This window comes from Rhinolophus sinicus, chromosome 1 (assembly GCF_057876585.1).
Source record: "Rhinolophus sinicus isolate RSI-liver-muscle chromosome 1, RSI-T2T, whole genome shotgun sequence".
Classification (NCBI taxonomy): Eukaryota; Metazoa; Chordata; class Mammalia; order Chiroptera; family Rhinolophidae; genus Rhinolophus; species Rhinolophus sinicus.
In genome coordinates this window covers 25,779,971-25,804,610 of record NC_142501.1, presented here as the reverse complement: position 1 = coordinate 25,804,610, position 24,640 = coordinate 25,779,971, and the positions used below count along the sequence as shown (strand labels likewise).

The 24,640-nt window shown below is 53.7% G+C and overlaps 3 protein-coding genes across 8 annotated transcripts; all 3 read right to left on the bottom strand.

Moving 5' to 3' along the window:
- Positions 1-449: 449 nt before the first annotated feature.
- GNB3 (G protein subunit beta 3) lies at positions 450-7,438 on the bottom strand. 3 transcript variants are annotated; one of them, XM_019754434.3, is made up of 10 exons: positions 6,430-7,438; positions 6,094-6,180; positions 5,794-5,832; positions 4,509-4,615; positions 4,367-4,430; positions 4,077-4,239; positions 3,905-3,971; positions 3,627-3,828; positions 1,899-2,115; positions 450-1,056 (listed from the first exon to the last, which is right to left on the bottom strand). In XM_019754434.3, the coding sequence occupies exons 2-10, from the start codon at positions 6,148-6,150 to the stop codon at positions 950-952; spliced, it is 1,023 nt and encodes a 340-aa protein (XP_019609993.1). In that variant the 5' UTR covers positions 6,151-6,180; positions 6,430-7,438; the 3' UTR covers positions 450-949. The 3 variants fall into 3 exon arrangements, with proteins under 3 accessions (XP_019609993.1, XP_074182219.1, XP_088653772.1); XM_074326118.2 differs by having other exon boundaries at positions 6,945-7,438; XM_088797646.1 differs by lacking the exon at positions 4,077-4,239 and having other exon boundaries at positions 3,905-4,041.
- A 144-nt stretch (positions 7,439-7,582) lies between these two features.
- P3H3 (prolyl 3-hydroxylase 3) lies at positions 7,583-17,314 on the bottom strand. 3 transcript variants are annotated; one of them, XM_019754432.3, is made up of 15 exons: positions 16,698-17,314; positions 15,625-15,777; positions 15,066-15,267; positions 14,851-14,982; positions 14,217-14,353; positions 13,451-13,540; positions 13,148-13,200; positions 12,947-13,014; positions 12,718-12,842; positions 10,188-10,289; positions 9,756-9,906; positions 9,399-9,516; positions 9,249-9,324; positions 8,294-8,434; positions 7,583-8,171 (listed from the first exon to the last, which is right to left on the bottom strand). In XM_019754432.3, exons 1-15 carry the CDS (start codon positions 17,193-17,195, stop codon positions 7,971-7,973), a joined length of 2,247 nt encoding a protein of 748 aa, XP_019609991.3. In that variant the 5' UTR covers positions 17,196-17,314; the 3' UTR covers positions 7,583-7,970. The 3 variants fall into 3 exon arrangements, with proteins under 3 accessions (XP_019609991.3, XP_074182216.2, XP_019609992.3); XM_074326115.2 differs by having other exon boundaries at positions 16,962-17,312; XM_019754433.3 differs by having other exon boundaries at positions 7,583-8,138; positions 16,698-17,303.
- A 1,105-nt stretch (positions 17,315-18,419) lies between these two features.
- On the bottom strand, positions 18,420-24,622 carry GPR162 (G protein-coupled receptor 162). Of its 2 annotated transcripts, none has more exons than XM_019754426.3 (5): positions 24,301-24,622; positions 21,444-22,738; positions 20,267-20,456; positions 19,496-19,647; positions 18,420-19,194 (listed from the first exon to the last, which is right to left on the bottom strand). In XM_019754426.3, the coding sequence occupies exons 2-5, from the start codon at positions 22,308-22,310 to the stop codon at positions 18,646-18,648; spliced, it is 1,758 nt and encodes a 585-aa protein (XP_019609985.1). In that variant the 5' UTR covers positions 22,311-22,738; positions 24,301-24,622; the 3' UTR covers positions 18,420-18,645. The 2 variants fall into 2 exon arrangements, with proteins under 2 accessions (XP_019609985.1, XP_019609986.1); XM_019754427.3 differs by having other exon boundaries at positions 21,957-22,738.
- Positions 24,623-24,640: the final 18 nt, after the last annotated feature.

The window sequence follows — 24,640 nt, the reverse complement described above, 5'->3', positions numbered from 1 at the left end:
CTGTCTCCCCTCCCTCCATTCCATCAACCTACAATACTGCTAGGGCCGTCTTTCTGAGAAGCATAGCTGATCACATTACTACTCTGCTCAAACTTTAATGGTTCCCATTGCCCTTAGGATCAATTCTAGACTGTAGCCTGGCATTCAAGGCCTTTTATAATCTGATTCCTTCTCAACGTGACCCTCTTGTACAAACACACACATACGCACCATAGGCAGGCTGTAGTGAACTGCTCTGCACATGCTCCCCAGCCACGTGGTGAATACCTTCTCTCCTGACCGAGCTCAGGTCTTCCCCACAGGGCTTGGGCTTCTGCCTCCACTCTACTTTCTGCCCACAAGCTGTCTGGTACCCTACCTTTATCACTGCGCCTATAATACTTTATTACTTCAGGGGGAAATGAATCCTTTTGGAACAGAATTAGGATGGAAGCCAAACATCACAGATATACCAGGGAGATTTATTTTATTGTAGGTGCTTTAGGAGAGAAAAAGAAGGTAGAAAAAGGAGAAAGCATGAAGGAGAAGGGGGCCAGGACTTTGGTGGTGCCAGAGCCATAGTCACGGGACTACACCCTGGGCCACCCCAAGTCCGGACAAAGGTAGTAGCTCTAGGGAAGGAATCCTAGGGACTAGGGCCTTACACTAGAAGACTACTGGGCCTGCCGAGGGCCGGGAGGGGTCAGCTGTCCTTCTCTTTATGGGAGAAGCTGTTAGGACTATGGAGAGGGGAGGCAATGGGAGGAGATGGGGCCGTTCTCTGCCCCTGTGTCCCTGATGCTGCCTCCCAAAGGCACAACCCCCATGTTCCCCACTGTCCTCAAAGGAGAAAGCTTGCTGGGAATGGCAGAGGAGCTAGGGTGTAGAGGAGAAAGCCTTTAAAGGAATCTTAAAGAAATTGGGCATGGGAGGAGGCAGCCGAGTGTCTTCATGGCCTCCTCCAGCCTCCTCAGTTCCAGATCTTGAGGAAGCTGTCCCAGGAACCAGTGGCCACCGCCATCCCATCAGCTGTGACCCCCAGGCAGCTGACCCTGTTGTCATGGCCAGAGAGGATTCCTGAGGAAAAGGGAGAGGAGTCAGCCTGTCTCCCTGGCCGATATGGCAGAGAGCATGTGGAATCCTAGGTAAGGTAGCGGGGCTCGACTCTTCAGCCCCTGGTGGAGACTGGAAGACCAAAAGAGGATTAGCCCTAAGCAGTGGTGTTTCTCTTGAGGCCAATCTCTCTGTCAACAACATGAGGTAGGGAGGGAGGGAAAGGTTGGAAATGTCCGTGTGCTATGAGAAAAGCAGGGAGCACCTTGATCAGTGCTGGAAAAGGGGGATGGTAACCCTGTCATGCTGTTCCTTTGCTTCCAAATGAAGAGACTGAGGCCCAGAGAGAAGTGACTTGTGCAAGGGCACTCAGAAAGGAAGCCACAAAATTAGGATTTGGAGCCCGACTCGCCTGTGTTAACTTCATTCAGCACCTGGCCTCTCCCAAGAGAAGAAGCCACACTGTCTGATTCAACTTCACACCAGGCTGGTCCTAGATAAGCCCCTAGGCTGGGGTCAGGGCCTCAGGTAACTCTGCATCTTGATTCTGCTCATTGCCTAGTCCCATGAGCCTGCCCTTTCCTTCAGCAGATGCCCCTGAAAGCCAGACCTGACTGAACATTCAAGGTCCTCAGATCTGGAGATAACCTGAAGGAGCTCCTTTGGCAGGTAGAGAAGGACACCTTAGAGCAACTTTTCTTTGAGAGAAGATGGTCCTACACTGAGAACCAACAGGGACTGGATTCTAGGGGTAGAGCTCAGAGTTATCTAGTAATTAGGGAATGGCGATAAGAGGATCCCAACAAGGGGAGCTGGCTGGAGGGTCCTTCCGGTTGAGGTGGCAGTAGAGGGGGGCTGGCCCTTACCCACACGCTCGCCCTTCATGGAGTCCCAGACATTGCAGTTGAAGTCATCATAGCCTGCGAAGAGCAGGCGGCCGCTGAGAGAGAAGGCCACAGATGTGATGCCACAGATGATGCTCTCGTGGGAGTAGGCAGTCAGCTCCTGGTCTGCCCGCAGGTCAAACAGACGGCAGGACGCATCATCCGAGCCAGTGCAGATGGCCTCTCCATTGGGGAAGAACTGAGGGCACAGGTGGCAAGAGGGTCAGGACTCAGATCTGGGCAGGTGCTGCCTCACCTGCCTTCTGCCTGGCTCTTGCCCTGGTAGTGCCAGGGCAGGCTGCTTTGCTGAGCCCTCCCTGCCTGTCCCTTCCCTGGCCTGCAGTGGGAAATGGCTGCAGCATCACTCTCGAGGGCTGACATTTATCATGCATCAGCTGCACACCGGCGGCTCCCCTATACCCTTCGCTTGCTCCTCATGACAGTGTTACCGGCGTACATTGTTCCCACAAGGCTGAGGGAGGGCAGACAGCTTGCTCAGGGTCACGTGGCCAGGAAGGCGGAGGTTGTCCCAGACTCTTCCGACTACAGTCGGCTAGATCAGAGTGTGTAGGAGCAGGGCCACGTACAAATGCATAACCTGAATCTCATCATGAGGAAATGTCAAATCAACTCAAATACAAAGTCTACAGAAAATTGGTTCGTACTCTTCAAAAATGTCAATGTCATGAAAGACAAAGAATGGTAGAAAAACAGTTCCAGTTTAAAGGAAACCAAGATGTGGCCAAAAAATGCAATACATGTTCCTGGCAGAAAAACAAAACAAAACAAAACACACTGCTATTAAGGACATTTTTGAGATAATTGGTGAGATGTGACTATAAACTGTAGACTATAGTACTGTGTAAATATTAAATTTTCTGGTTTTAAGAATAACACTGTAGGGGCGCCAGATGGCTCAGTTGGTTAGAGCGCAAGCTCTGAACAACAGGGTTGCCGGTTCGATTCCCACATGGGCCAGTGAGCTGCACCCTCCACAACTAGATTGAAGATAACAAGCTGCTGCTGAGCTGCTGGAGGGGTGGCCGGATGGCTCAGTTGGTTAGAGTGCACGCTCTCAACAAGGTTGCCAGTTTAATTCCTGCATGGGATGGTGGGCTGTGCCCCCTGCAACTAAAATTGAAAACGGCGACTGGACTTGGAGCTGAGCTGCGCCCTCCACAACTAGATTGAAGGACAACTACTTGGAGTTGATGGGCCCTGGAAAGACACACTGTTCCCCAATAAAAAAAATTTAAAAAAACAACAACAGAAAACATTGAGATCTTTAAAAATAATTACACTGTAGCTATGTAAGAGAATAGCCTTGTTTTTAGGAAATATACACTAAAGTATTTAAGGGGTAAAGTGTCTTGATGTCTGTAATTTACTCTCAAAAGACCCAAGGGAAAAAAAAATCAACAAAATGTATCTATATCTACATCAAAGTGTATGTGTTTATCTATCTATCCCTCCATCCCTCCCTCTACAGAGAAAGAATGATAAAGCAAATGTGATAAAATGTTAACAGTGAATGGGTAAATGGTAGATGGGAATCTTTTTGTTACTCTAACAACTTTTCTGTTAGGTGAAATTATTTCAAAGTGGAAAGTTAAAAAGAAATGGGTGGGGGGCTCTAGGAGAGGTAAAGGATGTGTGTGTTGGAGGGTGGGGTGAGGTGGTCCTGGGAGTTAGAGCACAGAGGGGACTCACACAGATAGCATTGATGTCTGACTCATGGCCAGTGAAAGTCTGCCGGCAGGTCCCCTCCCGCACATCCCAGAGCTTGGCGCTGGCATCACAGGCCCCCGAAATGAAGAGTTTGAAGTCAGGAGACACAGCCAGGCTCATGCAGTCTCCCGTGTGTCCCACAAACACAGTCTTCTGCTGCCCGGTCTCAATATCCCACAGAGCACTGCCGGATGAGGAGAGGCTGTCACAGAGAAAGGCCAGGACAGAAATGCCTCTGGAGCCCAGCACCCAGCACTCACCACGTGGTGTCCCCTGAGCTGGTCACAATGTTGTTGTCGTCTAGGAAGCGGCAGCAGGAGAGATAACCTGGGGGTGAGTAGGACAGTGCCCTTGTTGCTGAGGCACAACCGACCAGGCCAGAGGCTTCCCAGGGCCCCTCGGAACAGAATGGGAAGAGGGTTTCTCACTCACCTGTGTGAGCAGAGAGCTCCCTGCTGACCTTGACATTGCCCTCACGGGATTTGAGGCTGTAGATGGAACACATGTTGTCCAGCCCCCCACATGCCACAAAGTTCCCTGATGGGGCATAGGCACAGGTCATAACCCAGGAGGAGCGCAGCGGGATGGCATGCACCTGCAGGAGGGCAGGGTGGGCAGAGGAAGGACCTGGGCTGAGCTCCCAAGTGGGAAGGGCAGGTGGACAGGCATAAAGCCCCCAAGGAAGGACGGGATGATGGAGGGGTGGGAGGCAGGGCTGGTACCTTATTGGTGGAGTAGGTGTCCCACACAATCAGCTTCCCATCTTGCGAGGCACTTACCAGCAGCCTAGGGAGAGGACACCCCATGTCACCCAAGCCTCTCCTTCCTGCTACCCCTCCCCTCTGGGCACCTCTCAAGCCTCACTTGGAATCAGTGGCCCAGTGCATGGCATAGATCTTGGCCAGGTGGCCCCTTAATGTCCGCCGCGTCCGCATCTGGACTCGTCCCACGACCTCTAGGCCAGATACCAGCTGCCAAAAAGGGGGCATTAGAAACCAGGTGAGCACGGTACATCCCCAGATGTCAGTGTCCCAGCCACCGATCTGTACAAGTTTCAGTTCCGTGCCAGGCTGTAAGGCCCCAGCCTTAGAGAAATAAGTCCCTGCCCTGGAGTGGCTTAGGCTGATATGGGAGACAGCCACATGCCTGGCCAGTGGTATGTTGTTAAGTGTTTAACAACCACCTCTCCAGTGGGGATCGAGGAAGGATGAAGAGAGGAGGGAGGGTGATTTCTATGCTGTAATTCTCCCACCACAACCAATTTCAAGATGCCAATGTAAAGTCACCAAACACGAACTTGGGAAGAGATGCATTCAATCGTTCCAACACCCGAGGAGCCTGCAATTTATTCTCTGCCACATGGCCAACTCTTTAACTTGGTACCTAAGGTATCACCATGACCTTGAACTCCTGAAATTTGTGATCCTATGTGCCTTAAGCTCTATCCAGCTTCTAGACTCAGGCTGAGGCTCCAGGACCAATAGATTTCACTTGCCATTTCCCTGCTTTGTTATATTGGACAAGTTACAAATTATTCTCTGAGCCTGTTTCCTCATCTATCGAATGTTTATAGCACCTACCTTATAGGATTGTCATTAAAATTAAATGGAATTATGTATTTAAGCAACTTAGCCCCAGTGTCTACCTCATGGTGTTAGGAAATGCTTACTCTTATTACTAGGATATTTAATGCCACCTAAGATGCCACCAACTCTGAGAAGCACAGTCTTCTATGTATCACTAAGAAAAATGCTGCCAATTTTAATTGTAAGGCATCATCTAGTGTTTGATGCATCTTGATTTCAGAAATGTCAAAATATGAAAAAATGTGCATCTCAGAATTAATGAAGTACAGTATTAGACAAGTAGTAACTGTGGGGTCTCTAGGGCTTAGTGATTTACACCCTGCGAGGTGAGGGGGTGTAATCACTCTTGTTTTATGGACAAGGATAGGGACAGCATCTTGTCCTTAGCTGCCAGTATGGTGCCTCCAATATGGTGCCTGGTCCAGAGAAGATCTCACTATTTGTTGAAATAATGTCATTCCTCATTCCAAGGACATGCTGTACTAAAGCTTGGGCTGGTCAGGGAGCTCCCCTCCCCTCCGCTCCCCTCAGACCCTGCCTCGGGAGGGGGACAGGAGTCTCACCTCTGCCAGAGTAATGTCAGCACAGGCTTTTCTGGCATCCTGGGGGAAAAGCAGACATCAGGATAGGGAAGGGAGGTGGGGGGTTCATGGGCCTCTGAGGCAGGTGGGTTTGGGGCTCTGCAATTTGGGGACATCTCAAATATGAGATCCAATTTCAGAAAGTCTCTGGTCACTTCCAGGTCAGGGGTTTCTAAGGTGTCACTCAAGAGCGAACCCAGCCTCCTTCCCCCCAGGCCACACTTCCTCATGTCCCCAGTTCCAAGTTTTCTGGGGTCCCCAGAGGGAAGGTTCTGGGGTTACTGCAATCTGCTTCTTGAGCTGCTCCGCTTCCTGCCGCAGCTGCTCCATCTCTCCCATGGCTGACAGGTTGAGGGGTAGTTCCGGCTCCTGCCAGGAACATAAGGTAGGTGTAGGGGGCTCCCCAGCAGGCCATGCTTTGTCCTTCACACCCCACATCACACTTGCCATGAGGGCTGGAGCCCACTCCAAGCAACAGGGAAATGACTGGGTGGATTGCACCGCGTCCCCCACTAGCCCCTCCAAGTTTGGAGTCCTGTGCAGCCAGCCCCAGCGCTGCCCGAGCCCTCCCTGCAGACCCCAACCCCAGAACACAGAACCAGGCCAGCTCCCTCTTACTTGGACTCTGACTGGACCTCTCCCAGGTTTCCAGCTCTGATTCCCAGGCGTCTCCTCACTCCCTCAGCTGCGAGGCCAGCCTGTCACCTGCCCCAGCTCTGCTGCCAGAGGAGCTGGCCTGGCCCGGCCCCACTCTGGGGAGGGCGGGGGAGAGGGCACTGACAGGGAAGGGTAGGGCCAATGAAAGCAGCTGGCAGGGGAGGGGGAAAGGGACAGGGAGAGAGGTGGGTGGCTTCCAGAGACTTGGGCCCAGCCTGGGGGAGGGGAAGGAGCAGGAGTGTGGGGCTATAGAGGAGCAGCCCCCCACAACAAGCCCTAGGAGAAGGAGGGGTCGAAGGGGTGCTTCCCTGCTAGGTCTCTCTGCAGGCAGAGAGAAGAGCCTCAGGCCCCATGGGATTAGAACAAAGCTGTGAGGATTAAGGGTTGGGGTTTGGGAGCAGTAGCCACTATAGCTGCAGCAGCCCCTCAGGCCCCGGCCCCCACCAATGGCCATGATCTTGGCAGTCAGGGCTTACCTAGCAACCGGTCCAATAGCCAGAATAGGAAGGTGAGAGACGGCCCATAGTCAATAACCAAAACTGTCCCTTAGCTCAGGATGGTGAGGGAAGAGGGTTCTGGTGAATATAGGGAGATTAGAAGGGACTGATCTGGATAATCCTTCTTCCCAACAAACCCCAACCAGCTGCCCCAGGGTCTGATCCTGGGAGAGAGGGGAAACAGAGGGAGGGAGGCACAGGGGATTCAGAGAGAAGGATGCACAGGCCTGCCCCTACCCTGGATGGAGAAAGCTTTGTTAAGTAGAGGGCAACCCAATCTCCTGCTCCCATCTGGGGTTTGGCCCACTCCTTGCCCCCATGACTCACGGAGTCCTGCTGGGGCTGTGAAGGCAGGAGTCAGAAGGATCAGGCTGCCCTAAGTCTTGGCCAAGCTCAGAGGGAAGATAGGGCTTAGAGTTGGAGGCCCAAGGAGCAGCTGTCAGGGGTTTGGGTTCATTTGCATGAGGGGAGCAGGTGGCTGAGATTTCCCTGACAAATCACAGGCTTGAGTGGCCCTGCCTCTGGGAGGCCAGAAGACACCTGTCTCCTCCCAGGCCAGCCATAGCCACTCCCACCTCCAACCACCACAGAAACTGACACACTTGACAGGCGCTGGCTGAGGGATCTTCTCATTCTTTATTGACAGGCTGGGAGAAGGTAGTGGGGTTATTATTCTTCCCTCATCCTCCTCATTTGAAGCAGTCAGACCCTACCCCCTGCCATTTCTTTCCAGGGAGGCATCATGTCTTCTGTCAGTCCTAGGGCCACAGGTCCATCAGCTGAGGCCAAGCCTGGCTCCCCAGACCTGGTGAGCTCTAGGCTGGTCTGCGCAGTGTCCTCTGAGACCAGGGTTGGATGGCCTTTGTGATCCCCAAAATAGTAGGGGTACAGGGACAGAGAGCTCACTGTTCTGCTTCTGTCACATGGGGGCTTCTCGTGGGCCCTGGCATCAAGGCAGCCCTTCATAAGTCAAGTGGCCACATCCCCAAGGAGCTGGCTAGACCCTCACAGCTCCTCTCGGACCCGAGGTGGTTTCTCAGATTTGTCCTGGACCCGCTGAAGTCTGTGGCTGGGAGGCTCTGGGGAAGGGTCTCTGCTGGGCATTTCTTTTTCCTCCTCCTCGTCCTCCTTTTCCTCTGGCTCTTGCAGCAACTCTTTGGCTTCTGTCCACTCCTGGGAGGTGGGAGGTCGGTCTGGCCCAATACCCTGCATCCACCATGCCCCAAGGACCCTCCCTGAGTCATCTCAGCTCCTGCCCCTCACCCATCAGCCTGCCCATGCTTCATACACTAGGAGAGACATCACTTCCTAGTCCTGCTCCTCCTCACCTGCTCCTTGTGCTCAGATGCCCATGTGTGCCACAGTGCCAGGGCACAGCGCCGGCCCCGCGTCACAGCCCACACACCATGGGGATTCTCCCCACCAGAGCTGAAGGCCACAAGGCGCCCGCAGCGAGGACGAACCTGAGCCTGAAGAATGAGGGCAAGTTCAGCTCTAAGAACAGGCCCTCAGAGAACTTGGCCCTGACTCTCAGAACAGGATGGGGCAGGGGGCACTGAAAGGTCAGCTCTCTTGTCCATCATTTCCCACTCCTTAATTCAGGGACCATCTTGGGGGACATGGGAAATTGGCCTCCACTTGGGAAACACAAATGCCAGACTGAAGACAGAAGATTTAGAGCCAAAGGGAGAAGGTGCCTCCATCAAGAGCTTTCTGTTGGTTCCACTCCCCACCCTAACCCCATGCCTTGACTTTTCCTGTCTATCCTTTGAACTCGGTGTGAAGCAATCTGAGGAAATGAGCTCAGGACCAGATTCTTGATACTGGGGATAAGGATCTTGGGGACATTTTTCCACCCCAAGTAGGGCTTGGGTTATAGGTAGCTGATGGTGATAAGCAGAGAAGGAGGTAGTTGGTTAAGACAGAGCAATAGACAATGAGAAATCACAGCTCCTCTCCTCCTACCCAATTCTAACCTATAATTTCTGCCTGGAATAGGGATTTCGGGTCCTGTGCTCACCCACCCTTTTTTAGGAGATGAGGCAAACACTGAAGGCAGGGTCTGGAAGGGCCACTTGGAGATTTCCTGCAGGGCATAGTCAACCTCTGCTAGGAGAGCCCCTGAACAAGCGATGGAGAGGGCTGGGGAGGCCAGGAAAGGAGAGGGTTAAGGTGGCCCCAGCCATTTCCCTGCATTTGCCTCTGGGAACCTTCTGTTTTGAATCCTGAGCCTACAGCTGGGCTCCTTGTCCCAACCCCCACCCCCCCCACCACCCCACTTACCCTGACAGTGAGGGCGTTGGGCTCTGTGAAGAACAAGTCTCCACCCTGGAAGTCATCGTTGAGGTAGAGGAGTCCACTGGGAGAAGAAGACAAGAGGCAGTAAGATCCCAACCCAGGCCCACCTACCTGACCTCTGGAGGGGCTGCCCACCTATAATCTCGATAGGTGTAGGCTGGGGGCTCCCGCCAGCACTCTCCGGTGTCAGGGTCCAGGATGCAATTGTCGGCGTGCACTGGGTGACTCAGGTCCATGCGCTGCTCTTGCTCCCCTAGGAAGCAAAGCGTCCTGGCGAATGTCTCTGTGCCCCCATGTCCCCCCACCACTGTCCACACCCACCCTGCAGCTCAGGGGTCACAGCTGGGCAGAGAGCCCAGGCTCCCACCTGGGAAAGGGAGTCAGAGTCTTTCAGGAGTGAGGATGACCCCACACAGTTTGGGGAGGCTGAGGGTGTGCAGTGCCCCATAGGGGCCCGAGGTTGGGGAGGAGCAGTAGGGTCTTGATGGCTACCTTCGATGGCACTTCGGCACACCAGGTGGGTGAAGGAGAGATGCAGGGGCCTTTCCGGGGAGAAGTAGGCCTGAGTCAAGGTCCGCACACGTTCGCTCACCTCCAGAAGCAGCTTAGCGCCCTGAGTGCCCACAGCCCCGGCCCGGGCCAACTGTAGGCAGTGGAATGAAGAGCAAGAGAGGAGGGAGACAATGGAAGGGTGGGTGGGTTTGGAGTCTCTCAGCAGCCAGTTCTGTCCATCAGTCCCAACTGGCTCCATGACAACATCCCAGGCCCTCAGGTCTTAGAACAATCCCCTCCTCAACCCTGGGCAGAGGACTCAAGGACTCTCAATCCCAGGAGAGCCCCTCCACAGAAGCCCAAGCCCAGGTATCCAGCCTCCTGCATGCCCTCTTCTCCATCAGACCAGGGCATGGGTGCCTCCTCTCTCACCTGTGCAGCCTTGAGCACTGTGAGCCCATCGAAGTGTTCGTGGGGGGTGTGAGGGGAGCGGCGGCCCCGATAGCCAGACCTGGCTCCAGCCTCAGCTGCATCCTAAATAGGGAGGGAGTTGACTGTAGCCTTTGGCCCCGGACTGTCTCCCACCTCACTGCCCACAGGGCTACAAGACCTTCCCTCCAACCCTCCCATTTCCTGGAACAGAGTTCTCTGGTGGCTCTTTTTCCTGAGATGCTGCCCTTCCCCAGAGAATGACTATCTTCATGTCTATATTGTCACTCTCTGATAAAGGTATGGAATCCCACTTGCTGAGGGGCCTGTGTACAGAACTCTGGAGAGTGTTCTACAGTGGGGAAAGGACCTCTGAGGGTGTAAGGACAGCAGGAAAAGGGGTGCAGGAAGGGCTTGATCATTCATCCCTGATGAGCCAAGAATAGAGGAGTCTTTCTGGAAACAGGTCCCCAGCAGGAAGTTTGATAGGCCAGGTCCAACTGAGGTATCTCTCTCTGACATCTTCCCACTTGACACACTCTTGGAGAACGTGAGAACCCTTGATGCAGTGTCCTAATAACGCAACCACCTACACAACCGTTATCACCCGGGGCTCTCCTGGTATTTGGATGTCCCTGTCCTGACACCTATTCTTATGTCTGCTTTTTGAAACTCAGTTAAAGTATCACTACTTAATTACCCCATATATAAACCTCATCTGTGAGAGGCCACCATGTGACCCAAGCCATCTAACCTTCTATTTTTGTATTCATTCATTCAATAAATTTGTACTGAGCACCTACTATGTGCCAGGCACTGTTCTAGGCACTAGGGACAAAACTGTGAACATGAAAAGGCCCCTGCTTTGATGGGGTTTATATTTTCAGATAATACATAAACAAACAAACCAGATCAATTTAGATAAGTGTTATGAAAAAAATAAAAACAGGGCTACAACCTTGAGAATGCCTAGGCAAGGGCTAGAGGACAGCTAATTGATGAGGTGACAATCTGAGTTGAAATCAAATGATATAAAAGAGCCACTTAAATATCTGAGAGAAAAAATGTTCCAGCCAGTAGAAACAGCAAGTGCAAAGGTCCTGAGGCCAGAATGAGTTTAATGTGATTAAGGAATAGAAAGGTCTGCTACTTGGGAGTTATCCTTGACGCAATTCTTTCATAATCTTCCACACAGATTTAGTTCTTAACTTCTCCAACTTTGATTTTCTAAATATCTCTCACCTGTCCCCTTCTCTTCACTCTCTTGAAATAAGGACACTTTTGCATCACCCCAGGGTCTCCCCCTTACTTTCCTCTCTCATTGTATTCTCCACACTACCACTAGAGTCCTACAGTGTGCTGGTGACTCCAGACTCTACACTTGAAGGTTCTACAGGAACACAAAAGTCAACCCCTCCTTAAATCCTTCAATAAGCTGTCCACCATCTACAAATAAAGTCCAAACTCCTTGGTAGGGTACAGAAGGCCCTGCACCGTCTCTCCTGGGCCTCTACTTCTGGGTCTATCTCCTATATCACCTCTGGATAACATACAGCCTGATGATAATAGTTACAGCTAATACTGAACACTTCCTATACTCTTCCAAGACCTAATTATGCTCTAATTCATTTAATCCTCACAATGACCCTATGACAAAACCACTGTATTTAGTCCATTTTATAGATGAGGAAACTAGGCTCAGAGACGTTAAAAAACATTGCCCAAGGTCACACAGGTAGTCATTGGTAGGGCTGACCCATGCTCTTAACCCCTGTGTTCCACTGCAATTCCCAGAATACTCCTCATAGCGTGACTCTCCTCCCCTTCTCTGCCTGGTTAACTCATCCTTAAGATTGACCTCAAATGCTACCCCCCACCCAAGCCTTCGAGGACTTTGCATTTTGGAGCTTCTATTTTGAGGACGACATACTTCTTTTATCAAACTTACTACCCACTCTAATAATGTGTCTCCACATCTGATTCCTTCTTTCTACAGTGAGTTCCCAAATGCAGGATCTGTGTTCATCTATCTCTCCCTGAAATCTAGAAGCTTCGAGTACACAGCAGGTACTCAAAGAGTGTGTGTTGAAGGAACACTGGCCTAGAATGAGGACTGAAGCTTCATCAAATGGCAGACTCAACCTGGTGCATATGGATCATTCAACCCCAAACTAGGAGGGGATGTAATGGGTGGGAAAAGAGGCCTGTGTGTCCGCTGAGCCATCCACCAAGCCAATAATGAAACTCCAAAGAATCCTCACCTGCATACTACACTTCTTTATGTCTTTAGGATTTTTTTTGTTTTGTTCTTCCTATAAATTTCTAGCAAAATTCCTTTGTAAAGAATGTCCACCCCATGCCCTCTAAGTTGAGAGAAAAAGGAATTTGTCCACAGTGGTAAGGCAGTGGTAAGTCCCCTCTGGAGAATCAGAGAGGGCAGTCCAGGGGACAGGCCAAGAGCAAGGGAGCAGGCAGCTGTGTCTAAGGGTCCCTTACTAGCCAACTATGCCACTTAACTCATAGGTCTTCTTACCTTGGCCAGCTGCAGCAGCACCCCACACTCAGATGGGGTGAGCAGACCATCCAACACTGCTCGCTCAGACCCATTCAGCTGTCTTGCATCCTGGGTCAGGGTTACTCCCTCCAGGAGGAGGACATCTGCAGGGGAAGGGGCAAGTCAGAGGGGATTGAGGGCCCCTAAAAGCAGGCCCAGCAGTAGCCCCAGCTGTCAGGCCCTGTCTCCTGCTCTCCCAGGAACTTACCCTTCCAGTCAGTCAAGGGCTTCGGCTGTGGAGGCTCCTGGTCCCAAGGCCGCTGCTCTTGATCCTCTCTCAGGGGTGAGAGATATGCTCAGTGGATGCACAGACCAGTCCAGATCCATCTTCCCCAGAACCAGCCTCCCAGGACCCTTTCTGTCACCTTCCAGCTCAGGCCAGGCCCCTCCCACCACAGGCATCTCCTACCTGAGCTTTTCTCTAAGCCTCTCAGGGATGAAAGCTGTTGGGGTCCAGGGATCCTGAACAGTCAAGAAAAGCACCATCACCCACCAAGTCCAGCCCTAAACCCTGACGTTAGACTAAACTACCACATTAAGGTTCTCCTATTTCCACAGGGCAAGGTAGAGGTGGGAAAACCCCTGGGAGCTGGACCAAACTCTGTAATAATATAACAACAAAACAAAACCAACTCACGTAGCACTATTTGACAGGTGCTATTCTTAGCACTTTCTACATAGAAGTGGGATGGAGAGAAGTGGAGTTACTCACAGGATCCTTGAAGCTGGTCCCCAGGTGCTCCATGGCATAGTAGAGTTGTCTCTTCTCCCCCAGGGATCGAAGGACATATTGCCGGATGTCCTGAGGTGGGGTGGACAGCAGGGGGTAAAACAAGGAGAAGTGGGGCAGGGAAGTAAAGGGTGAAGGACAGCAGGGCAGCCCCAGATTCTGGAAAACAGTCTACACGCCGCTGAAACACTTCACTGCGCCTCTCCATTCAACTTTCCTCCCTCAGCAGCCTCAAGACCTCTGGGCTCAAAGTGGAGGAGGAGTGTATGCACAAGGTAGAAGCCGGCAGGGCTGAGTTTCAGGGAACAGGGATAGACTGGTGCCTGGTCTAAGAAGTCCAGTCTGAAGTGGGGAGCAGGGGGTGGAGAGAAGGCAATACTGCACTTGGGGTTGCCTCTGGTGACCACCGTGTTCCCCCGAAAATAAAATCTCGCCAGACAATCAGCTCTAATGCGTCTTTTGGAGCAAAAATTAATATAAGACCTGGTATTATATTATCACCTTATATTATATTAAAGACCCGCTCTTATTTTATAGTAATATATTGATATTTTATATTAATTTTAAAAAATCTTATATTAATTTTTGCTCCAAAAGATGCATTTGAGTCCATTGTCCAGCTAGGTCTTATTTTTGGGGAAACACAGTAGAGTGTGTAAGCCGGAATGGGGGGCAGGATCCAGGTTACTGCAGATATATTTTTTTGATTTAGGGCTACCTCACAGGGTAAGTATGAGTGGGGGGTTACCTCTCTTGGCTCAAGGCCAGGTCTCGGCTCCCCCAACTGGGCCTGGTACTGGTTCAGAGCTTCTTTGGCTGCCTCATCCTCCGGGTAGAACAGGAGGACACTCAGGACATTTTCCATAGCCTGGGACAAATTCCCCACTGGAGATAGAGCAATAGGGTAGGATAGGGCACACAGACCGAGAACAGCCATGTTCCCTGGGCAGACGCAGTGATGACAGGTAGGACAGAGGCAGAGCCAGAAAAGGTGATCTCCCTATGGCAACCAACTCCAAAGACCCCATCCTCCCGGCAAACGTGCTCCTCCAGTGTTTCTTTCTACAACTTACTCAAACATACATGAGCTGAATGGGCAGAGTTCAAAGAAGAGGAAGAGAAGAGAGAATAAAGAAAAGTGAAAAGCAGCAAGGACAGAGGAGCCCTGTGACCCATCTCCTGAGCTTTACACAATGATGCCATAGGGAAGCAACTTAGAGTCCTCTGGAAGTGATGGTCCCCTTGGAACCCTGACCAACAATAGATCCGGAGATAGATGGGAGGGATGGAGAGACAGGGCTCAGGATACCATTAGAAACAAAACTTCACTTTCCGTGTTTCCAACCCATCACCCCCCCAGATCTGACCCTTCCCCAACTGACCCTGAGCATGGGCCTCATGAAGCCGCCTCAGCTGGCTGGGAAGGAAGTCAGGGACAGGGAAGCTGCGTCCAGGCCTTGTAGCAGTGTCTCCTACACAGCGCTGCCGGCACTGTAGGACCCGAATCCAGTGCCCTGCAGAGGACACACATGAGCCATTCAGCTTGTCATGCTCCTCCCCCTGGTACCAGGAACCAGCCAACCTCCCAGCTCCTTACCTGCAATGGCCTCATAGAGGCCCCCCTGGTTCCCAGTTCCTTCCGCCTCCTCTTCGTCTCTTTGCTGCTCCTCAGGCCCCTCACAGCCAGCCCGGCAGCTCTCCATCTGGGCCAGGCTCTCCTGCAGGGCTTCCTCGAGCCTGGGCAGTGCCAGTCCTGCCTCCTGGCGCCCCAGTAGTTCCAGACCCAAGTCATAGGCTGCCTGTTGGAGAGGAGAGTGGTCAGTCACCTGAGATCCTGGGGAAGGGGTTGCCAAACAAGATTGGGAGATGAAAAGAGGAGGAAGGGTGTTAGTCTCCTTTGGGGCATGGACTCCAGGTCCCACTTCACTTTGGGGAAGACAGGAGTGGGCCTCAGAATCAGAATGTTAGAGCATGGGACTTCAGTGATCCTCAGGAAGAAAACTAAGTCCCAGAGAGGGACTCTCCATCCATGGTCACTGAGGACAGTAACCATATCTCCTGGTGCCCAAGATACACAGGGCCACAGTCCAGGAAGTTCTGTGTATCCTGCTAGTGAATGGCTGGGGGTGGGGCAGGGGTCGTGCTGAGGGTCTCACCCAGTGTGGGGGTGTCTCCAGGTCCCGGAAGCTCTGCAGCCGAATCCCAGACATCCGTCTATACTTAGCCATGTCCTCCCGCATCTGCAGGTGCTTGGGGTTTGCTATAAAGAAGGTGTGAGCTGCAGCTGCTGCCAGGTCCAACTTCTTCAGCTGAGAAGCAGGAAGGAAGAGGAAGTCAGTGCCCTGAGGTGATGGCACTGACTTCCTCTGTCAGACTTCTGCCCCTCACCAGCCTCCCCACCCAAGACACACACCTGGGACTGCCCCAGGCCTTCTGGAAGACTTGTCAGTCTGAACTGCCCACCTCCCAACCTCCAGAGCCTCTAGACACCACTATATTGGGACTCTCAGGAGTCTGGCAGCTAAGGAAAGAGGGTCTGAAGACTTTGCAGTCAGTGGGATATGGGCAGAGGGGCCTCAGTTTGAGAGACAAGGTGGAAGTGATGACTAAGTGAGGCGGTATGTGGGGGAGACCTGAGTGACCAGCAAAACCCGCAGGTCTCTAGGACCCTGAGCTTAGGTGTGCGACCGGCACCCACCGCACACACACAGCCACGTAGACAACAGCTACTGTCCTAGTAGCTGCGCAGTGTCCACTGTCCTCCCACTCCACTCCCTGACACCAGGCTCTCCGGCTGAACCCACTGCTCTTAACTTCCCTAAGCTCGGTGCTGCCCCAAGCAAAGGTTCACTTAACTCCCTCTCCACACTTCCCGTCTAGCAGTGGGCTTCACCTCTACCCCCTCCGCTTCATCCCGAGGAAGTCACAGTAAGACCGACTAAGATTTCAGGCCCCTTCCCTCCATTTTCGAGCTACTTCCACCCGCTTCACGACCCACTCCCCCATTCCAACTTTGCTCGAACTCTCCCTTAGGCTGTCCTTCTGCGACGTCAGTGGATACTGGATGTGATTTTGGAAGGACCTACTCATAAGGAGAGCTCCGTTGACCGCCCTCCACAGCCCTACCCGAGCCCTGGCGCTGGCATCCTGCCCTCTCCTGGGGAGCGCAAGTAGGACAGCGACGTGGGTCGGAGCAAGACCCCGCAATCGGCCCCGGCGGCTGGCGCACCTGGTAGTAGGCCCTCTGCAGGTAGTTGTAGGGCTCCCGGCGGCGGAAGGCGTCCCGCAGCGCGCTCCCCACGCGGAGCCGCGCCGCGCCCCCGGGGCCCAGCCTCCGCACCGCGCAGTGGCTCAAACACTCCGCGCGGCGCAGCGCGGCGCGGAGTAACAGCGGCTCCCAGGCCCCGGGCGCCAGGCGGGGCCGGGAATCAGGCCCTGGAACGTCGAGGGGCGCGGCGGGGAGAGCGGCGCCCGGCTCCGCCGTACAATGCACCCCGCAGTCCCGCCGCATGCGGCCCAGCTCAGCCTGGCTCCGCAGCGCCTCCCGCAGCAGCGCCACCGCCGACGCCCAGGCCCCCGCCGCGTAGGCGCGCAGTCCGTCAGCGTAGAGCAAGTCGGGGGCCTGGGGGTATGCTCCCGGGGAGAGCGCGGCCAGGCCGGGGGGCTCCGGAGTGCCGGGGGGAGGCAGCAGCAGCAGGAGCAGCAGCAAGTGCAGGAGCCGGAGCATTGTGCCCGAACCGCCCGCGGCTGCCGAAGGGAAATGAGGGAGCAGAGAGGGAGAGAGGAAAGGGGGCAGGGAGAGGGAGGAGAAAGGAAGGAGAGATGAAGAGGAGGGAGGACAGGAAGGGAGAAGGAATGAATGAGCGGGGCCAAAAAGAGCTGATGGGGCCGAGACCCAACCCTACGAGAGGCCAATATGAGAGAAAAGTCAGAAGGAGCCTGGCAGAAAGTGGAGCGAGTCTGTAAAACGACTGCAGTGTGGGACAAGAAACAGAGCAAGAAACAGACCACGGAATGAGGAGAGCAAAGGCGTACACTGGAGCGGGCCTGGTGCTTTAGAGGACAGTGTGAGGAGCCTCCGGGGACCCTTGACTCCAGCCCCTGGGAGTCAGCACTGTGATTGTGTTCCCTTTCACTCTTGGGACCAGGAATAGGATTGTGGATGCTTCCCACAGACTTCTTTACACACACACACACACACTCTTGCAAAAGAGCTTTAGAATGCATCATAGAGGAGGGTAAACGCCAGGCCTGTGACACCAAATCAGGCCCAAACCCTTTCCTGCCCAGAAAGTGGGCCCTCCACGGATTTGGGGGAAGGAGGAGACCTGAGGCTTGGGGGATAGAGTAAAACTACCTCCACATGGTGGGCTCTGCCTCCTGCAACTCAGATTGCACACAGCTGAGCTGCTTCAGCTGAGCTGCTGCTGAGCTGCCGGATGGCTCAGTTGGTTAGAGCGTGTCCTCTCAACCACAAGGTTGCCGGTTCAACTCCTGCAAGGGATGGTGGGCTGTGCCCCCTGCAATTAATAATGGCAACTGGACCGGGAGCTGAGCTGCACCCTCCACAACTAAGATTGAAAGGACAACTTGAATTGGAAAAAGCCCTGGAAATACACACTGTTCCCCAATAAAGTCCTGTTCCCCTTCCCCAATAAAATCTTTAAAAAAAAGAAAGGAACTACCTCCACAAATCTGAACAAAGATCCTTCACACCCCAAACCAGCAAACTCAAGTGACTCCCAATGCCCCCCAGCATAAGAGGCCGTTATAAGCCCTTCTCTGTGTATGTCTGCATGTTTGACTTTGTCTTTCTCTGTGGGTATTTCTGTGCCTCTGTCCACTGTCCCTGCTCTATTTTGTCCTCTATGAGCCACTCCACCCCCACCCCCCAAACCCCACAAAACTCTGATCATACCCTTTTGCCACAATAGTACACTGGACACAGAGGTTTCCATGGTAACACTTCAGACTTTAATACATTTTACTAGGGGTGATGGAAGGTGAGTAGGGCATCTGGTCACTTGGATAGGACACAGCAGGGGATCCAGGGTCCCAGGCCCCAGATCCAGCGCCTATCTCCCCAGAGTCTGGAGGCAGCTGCCCTCGGCTCAGGGCCAGAATGAGGTGTTACCCATCCAGGCCCCCTCCTCTAAGTCCAGTAGTACCACTTGGGCTCATAGGGTCAGCTGGGGGAAGATGGGGTTACCTGGGCCCCAGGACCCTCCCCAAGCTCTTGTACTCCCCTCACCTCCTGTCAGGGAGCAGCGTCTCCCTGCACTTAGCCCCAAAGGAAGTCCAATGGCTCTGCTATCAGGGGATCCAAGGGAGAGTCGGCGGGGTGAGAAGCCCAGTGGCCTGAGCCTCCGAGGAGAGGGCCCTGGTGAGGCAGTTGGAGAAGGCAGAGGTGTCTCATCGATGAAGGTGGTGATTTCCTCCCGGAAGAAGCCAGGACCCCGTGGGGGCCCCCCACCTGATCCCAGAATCCCACCCTCCAGGAATTGTCGAAGGCTGGCTAGCCCTCCACCTTCAGCCTCATCATCTTCCTCATCCTCCAGCCTTTGTCTTTGTCCCAGATATTCAGGAGGGCCCCCCAGGGCCCGGCTTTGGGCAGGGAGGACCCGGATGTCATCAGAGGATGACCACTTATGCAGGAAGGAGGTTGGTGCTCGAGGAGTAGAGAAGATGTTGGTCTCATCATGGGACAGACGCCGAGACAGAGGGAGCTGGGGAGAGAAGCAGAGGTAGACCCAGAGGTGCTGCAGGGACAAAGGGAGTAGAGGCAGGAGCCAAAGTGGGGACTCTGCAAGATGGCTCGACCCCCTTAAACTTCTGTAAATATCCTCTGATGGGCAAACCTGGTTTTCAGAGGTCTGAAGGGGAGCCTCTCTTACCATGCCTTTCTTTCCCGTATCCCTTATGTGCTCTGTAGGCCAGGGCTAGGCAATGCGGTGTTGGGATGGATAACAGAGACTGGAGAAGAGTAGTGAGGGGATACCCTAGGAGGTGTATTTCTTAGTCCCATACCTGTAAGTAGTGGACCCTCTCAAGAGGGGGAAACAGCATGTGCCTCCCAGGCAGCAGTTTCACCTGGGTGGGGTCCCCTGGTCCTGTGGCTCCATTAGCATCAAATCGAACTTTGCACATTCGGCCATCTGCATAGTCATCACAGCCCCCATCTGGGAGAGAAAAGGAATAGAGTGGTTACAAGCAAGGAATGCCCACCCCTCCCCATCCCACTTTAAAAACTCCTGCCCCCTTTATAAGTTCCCTGAAGAATCTTCTGTTCCCACTAGTCTGTAAGCTCCAAAAGGAAAATGAGAGTGGCTAGTGTCTGTTGTGTTCAATGCTGAATCCCTAGTGCGTCATACATAGACATATTTACTGAAACAGTCTTTCCCACTCCCCACCCCCAACCTCCACTCCTACCCCCACTCAGCCAAGAGCCATCCCTATAGCTGAGGTCTCTCTCAGAAAGGTTAGCCTCCCCTTAGTTCCACAGCCTTCCTTTACAGTGTGTTAGGCTGGACTGCTGTGTTGGGCACCAGGTAGTGTAGGCTTCCAGAGGGGAACAGTCACCCCGTGGAAGGAGACCTCAGTGCAGAAGGAAGCGGTGGGTGCACATCATGGTGTGTGATTAGGGATAAGGAAGCCAGGAGTCAGCCCACAGGCAGCGCAGGTTCTGTCCAGTAGGGAGCACTCCCGGGCAGCCCATCCCCGCACAGAGAAGGACTGGTAGACAGGGGCAGAAAAGGGAGCCGATGCCCAGGAAAGCAAAAGCTGTGTCCCCCTTCTGACCGTCGTCACCATCCTCCTCGGACATGATAGCCACGCACTGCTCCCACACGGTGCGCACGTCAGCGCGGTAGCGCTCACAGGACCAGATGAAGGAGGGCAGCAGCAGCGTCTGTGCCATGGAGCACCACAGCACAGCCAGCACCATCCACGGGGGAGCTGAGTCCGACTTAAGGGAGAAGAAGCTCACCACCTGGTGGGAGGACCAGAAATGGCACCTGGTCAGTACCCAGAGCCCAGGGGGCCCACTTGAACCCAGCTCCGATATCACAGTGCAGGTGGTGGGCAAGAAGTCAGGAAGGGTAGGCTGGGATCACATTGGATCATGAAAGAGGCAAAGTTGGAAGAGAAGACAGGATGAACAGAAGGGAAAATATTGACTCAGAGGAAGGTCAGGGGAGAGTACCAGAGGGAGAGGGACAGAGGTGATATAGTAAACCTGAAGACAAGAGAAACTTAGGAATATAGACTAGATGGGGATGCAAAAAGCTGGGGTGGTGAAGTTAGCTCTCTGGGAGTGCTCAGAGATCCTGTGGTATCCAGAGGGAATTTGAGAATGAAGAGTGGAGCTCGGCGCTAAATGATAGGTCTGGGGGGCTGAGTAGTGGAGCCTCAGAGTAGGTGATGGAGCTGGAGGACAGGTAGTGGGGACTGAAGGACGGTGATGGAGTTGAGTAGTGGGAACTGGAAAACATGATGAAACTGGGAGTAATGGGAACTACTGTTTCCCCGAAAATAAGACCTAGCTGGACAATCACCTCTAATGCGTCTTTTGGAGCAAAAATTAATATAAGACCCGGTATTATATTATATTTATTATGTTATATTTATTATATTTTATATATCATATTATATATATTATATTATATTCCCGGTATTATATTATATTATAAAGACACGATCTTGTATTATATGACCCGGTATATTATATTATATAAGACCGGGTCTTATATTAATTTTTGCTCCAAAAGACGCATTAGAGCTGATTGTCCAGCTAGGTCTTATTTTCGGGGAAACACGGTAGAAGATGGATGATAGAGATGGGGCTCACGAATAGAGTGGGATGGATAGAGGAGAGGAAGATGGGTGATGAAACTGTTGTATGGATGATGGAGTTGGAGGTCAGAGGATTGTGCTGGGGCCTGGTTTGGGAAGACCAGGAGGAGGACCCCAATCTCACCAAGATGGGCACCCCTGTGAGTGAGTCATAGAGAAAGACGATAGCGCTGACCAAGTTGGTGACCTGCAGGGATGTCTTGGCTGACTCGGAGCCATCCAGCGAGGACCGGCGCTTCCCTCGGGCATCTTCCACCACAATGGCTGGCACCTCAAAGGCTGGCCGGGTACCCAAACCCCCTGGCCCACTCCCCTTGGAGCCACCCCCACCCCCTGCTCTCCGGGACTGCCGAGCCCTCCGGGGCCGGGCCCACAGCGTCTGGTAGAAAGTAATGGCCACACAGACCAGCCCCATGACAATGCCCCCAAGTAACAAGAGGCTGAAGCAGACACCAAAGCCCAGGCCAATCTTGGAGACTATGAACTGGCAGCCTCGGGCATAGTAGCGCTCGCCATTGTTGTGCCAGCCAATGGAGGGCAGTGTGGAGAGAATGAAGCTGACCATCCAGATGCCCATGACAGCATGCAGTGCCTGCTTCTTGGCATTGCTGAGACGGTAGTTGACGGGCCAACGCACCATCCACATGCGATGGTAGGAGAGTGAGGCGACTGTGAAGCAGGTGGCCAGGGCCAGTGTGTAGTAGGTGGACACAAAGACCTTGCAGATGCTCTCATTCCAGTCATAGTCGGAGGAAGCCTGACGCCGAAGCTGTACCACAGCGAAGGTGGTGAGTGGCACAGCCGCCATGAGTATGTGTGTGCCCGCCAGGAAGCACAGCAGCAACTCCAGTGGCTTGTGCTTCTGCTGCTTGGCAGAGATGCTGAGGATGATCCAGGCATTGGCCAGCAGGGCCAGAAGCCCACAGGCCAGCCAGGACAACGCGTTTGAGCGCAGGGAGGCCTCCTCTGCCCCTGCGCCACCCCGAGCCATCCTATCCTCAGCCCCCCACCCCCCTTGAACTCCTGGGGGTGGGGGATAGGTCTCACCCAGGAGCCCCACTCACACACACCCCCATCTTGCCCACAGTCCTTGCCCTGTAGTGAGGCCGGCCACTCCTAGGCCCACCCTACTGCTCAGCACTGCATGACTGACCCAGCTAAGGTCAGGTGTGGAGGGTAGAGGAGGAGACTGGGAGTCAGCAGAGGTGGTCCTCAGCCTCCATATTGGGTGGGGCCCTTCCTGAAGTACCCCTGTAGTTGACAGGAGAGGCCAACTGGCTGCTTTCCCAACTATGAAGCTGGGTGAGGAGCTCCTGCCCCCATGCCAGGACTTGCAGATTTCTTCTTCTGGTTCTTGACCAGTCAAGGATCTTCTGGATGCCCAAGGGATGGGGAGTAAGGCTCAGCCACCTGGACAAACTGCAAGGGAGAGATGAGATGTGGAATGGAGAGGGTGAAGGTAGGGCCTACACTGGTCTACAACTGGCTTCTTGTGCTCCCCTTCTCTTGGAACTGCAGCAATGACTGATTACTGGGGATCATGGGGTCATTTAGAATATTCTGCCTTAAATCAGATGGCTGCTCAAATACCCCAGACAGATAAGAACTCTATTTTCCAGACCTCCAGGAAGACGGTATTCTGACCTCCCATCTCCCATCTCTTTTCAGCCCTTTTACCTCCTTCTGGCATTCTCAGGTTTCTTCTTCTCATATACCCTACTCAGTAATATTCAACCCTTATCTTCATGCCCCTGAATCTCTATTCAGAGCTACTGATGGCAGACATCTGACTTGTTTCTTCTTGAGGTTCAGAGTAGACTGGGCTACGGTGTTACAGACTACGTGTTACAGACTCTCCCCAACCTTACAGGCTCCTGGTCCCATGGCCTTGGTGCTCAGCCCCGTTTCCCCATGCCTGCGTGATTGCCCTCCAGTTCACTAGGGATCTGGGAAGATGGGACAAAGGAGGCTGGGATGAGGGGGTACTAGGAACCTGAAGGTGGGGAAACCGTTGACATCATTAGCATCCAGAAATGGAAAGAAGGGGAACTAGAGGAAAAGAGGAGAGTTTTAGCAGAAGAGAAAGAAAGAGGGGGCAAAGTGATAGGATCCAAAAATAAGTAAAGCCTAGAGACCTCTGGAGAGGAGGCTTTGGAGGGAAGAGGATTGGGGGGGCGGGAGTAGGGAATACCAAGGCTGAGAAGAAAAGCCCAATGTTCAATAAGGTAGTGACTCCCACTGGTAGACCTCGAGTATTTCCTCCTCTGCCCCAGCCTCAGTTTCTCTCTGATGGGAGGGAGGATAGTTCAGAATTTCATGACACCTGAGCTTCAGTAAGCCCTGGGGAGGGGGCTAAGAGGAAATCAGGTGCAACTCTGAAGAGAGTGGAGGCAGTAAGGGTGGGCATAATGGCTTTAGGGTAAATGAGAGTAAAAATGGGGCACAGCAGTGGGAGGTTCTATTTCCTGTGGAAGAACCTCAGATCCTTGCCCTCCTCAAGAGGTCCTAGTCCACCCCCCACCTTTGTCTTCTCTCCGGAGCCCAGTACACCCTAGTTGCCATGGCAATGGCCAGCCAGAGGGAGGTGGAGGGAATTGGTCAGGAGAGCCTCCCCCACTTCCCTCCCCAACAGCCTCGGACCCCTTCCCACCCACCCGTACTCAGGCCCAGCGGCAGGCTCAGGAAGAAAGATATGGGGAGAGAGGGAGGGAGGCAGGAAGGAAGTGAAGGACAGAGAGAAGGAGGTGAAGGGCAGAGAAAGATCAGAGGAAGGTGGGAGTGGGGATCTGGGGGAGTCCATGGCGGACAGGGGTCCCTCGCCCTTCGGGGTGAAGGGGTAAGGTCAGGCGGCTCCTCCCTCCTGCCGCCCACCAGATTCTCCAGCGCAGAAACAGCAGGTGGCTGGGGAGGAGGGGCCGGTCGGAGAGGAGAGGAGGCAGCCGGGGGAAAGAGGGGAGGGGACCGGGCAAGGGTCGGCTTACCTCTGGCTGCGCCCAGCACTGCCTTGGAGACCGCACTCCCGCCGCGGCTCGCGGGGCTCTCGAGGCCCGCCAGCTCCAGCTCCTCCTCCCTCCCCCTCCCCCACTAGGGGCCTCCCTCCCTCCCCTACGTCCCAGTCTCTCCGCTCAGCCCGCCACGCACTCAGTGTTTGACCCCGAGGGGTTCCCCAGACCCTGTCTCCCTGAGTCCTCTTTCCCGTGAGCCCCGGGTCTGGGACCGAAGCAAAGCTTTTCGGGGGAAGGGGGACGAGTGTAGGGCGGGGAACTGGACGGTGGTGACTTGCAGGAGGAGGGGCAAGGAAGACGCCGAGAGGGAGGGGGT

What these genes read in the sequence shown, in the direction of transcription:
- GPR162 (XM_019754426.3), bottom strand. Translation starts at nt 22,310, where the DNA reads ATGGCTCGGGGTGGCGCAGGGGCAGAGGAGGCCTCCCTGCGCTCAAAC. An exon ending in TCACAGGGGTGCCCATCTTG is followed by an intron (nt 20,457 to 21,443) that starts GTGAGATTGGGG and finishes TCCTCCCACCAG; the next exon opens with GTGGTGAGCTTCTTCTCCCT. An exon ending in CGAGGAGGATGGTGACGACG is followed by an intron (nt 19,648 to 20,266) that starts GTCAGAAGGGGG and finishes TTTCTCTCCCAG; the next exon opens with ATGGGGGCTGTGATGACTAT.
- P3H3 (XM_019754432.3), bottom strand. Translation starts at nt 17,195, where the DNA reads ATGCTCCGGCTCCTGCACTTGCTGCTGCTCCTGCTGCTGCTGCCTCCC. An exon ending in CTGGCCTTGAGCCAAGAGAG is followed by an intron (nt 13,541 to 14,216) that starts GTAACCCCCCAC and finishes ACCCCACCTCAG; the next exon opens with GACATCCGGCAATATGTCCT. An exon ending in GTGCCGAAGTGCCATCGAAG is followed by an intron (nt 9,517 to 9,755) that starts GTAGCCATCAAG and finishes TTTGCTTCCTAG; the next exon opens with GGGAGCAAGAGCAGCGCATG.
- GNB3 (XM_019754434.3), bottom strand. Translation starts at nt 6,150, where the DNA reads ATGGGAGAGATGGAGCAGCTGCGGCAGGAAGCGGAGCAGCTCAAGAAG. An exon ending in CACTGGGCCACTGATTCCAA is followed by an intron (nt 4,431 to 4,508) that starts GTGAGGCTTGAG and finishes TCCTCTCCCTAG; the next exon opens with GCTGCTGGTAAGTGCCTCGC. An exon ending in AGCTCAGGGGACACCACGTG is followed by an intron (nt 3,829 to 3,904) that starts GTGAGTGCTGGG and finishes CTCATCCGGCAG; the next exon opens with TGCTCTGTGGGATATTGAGA.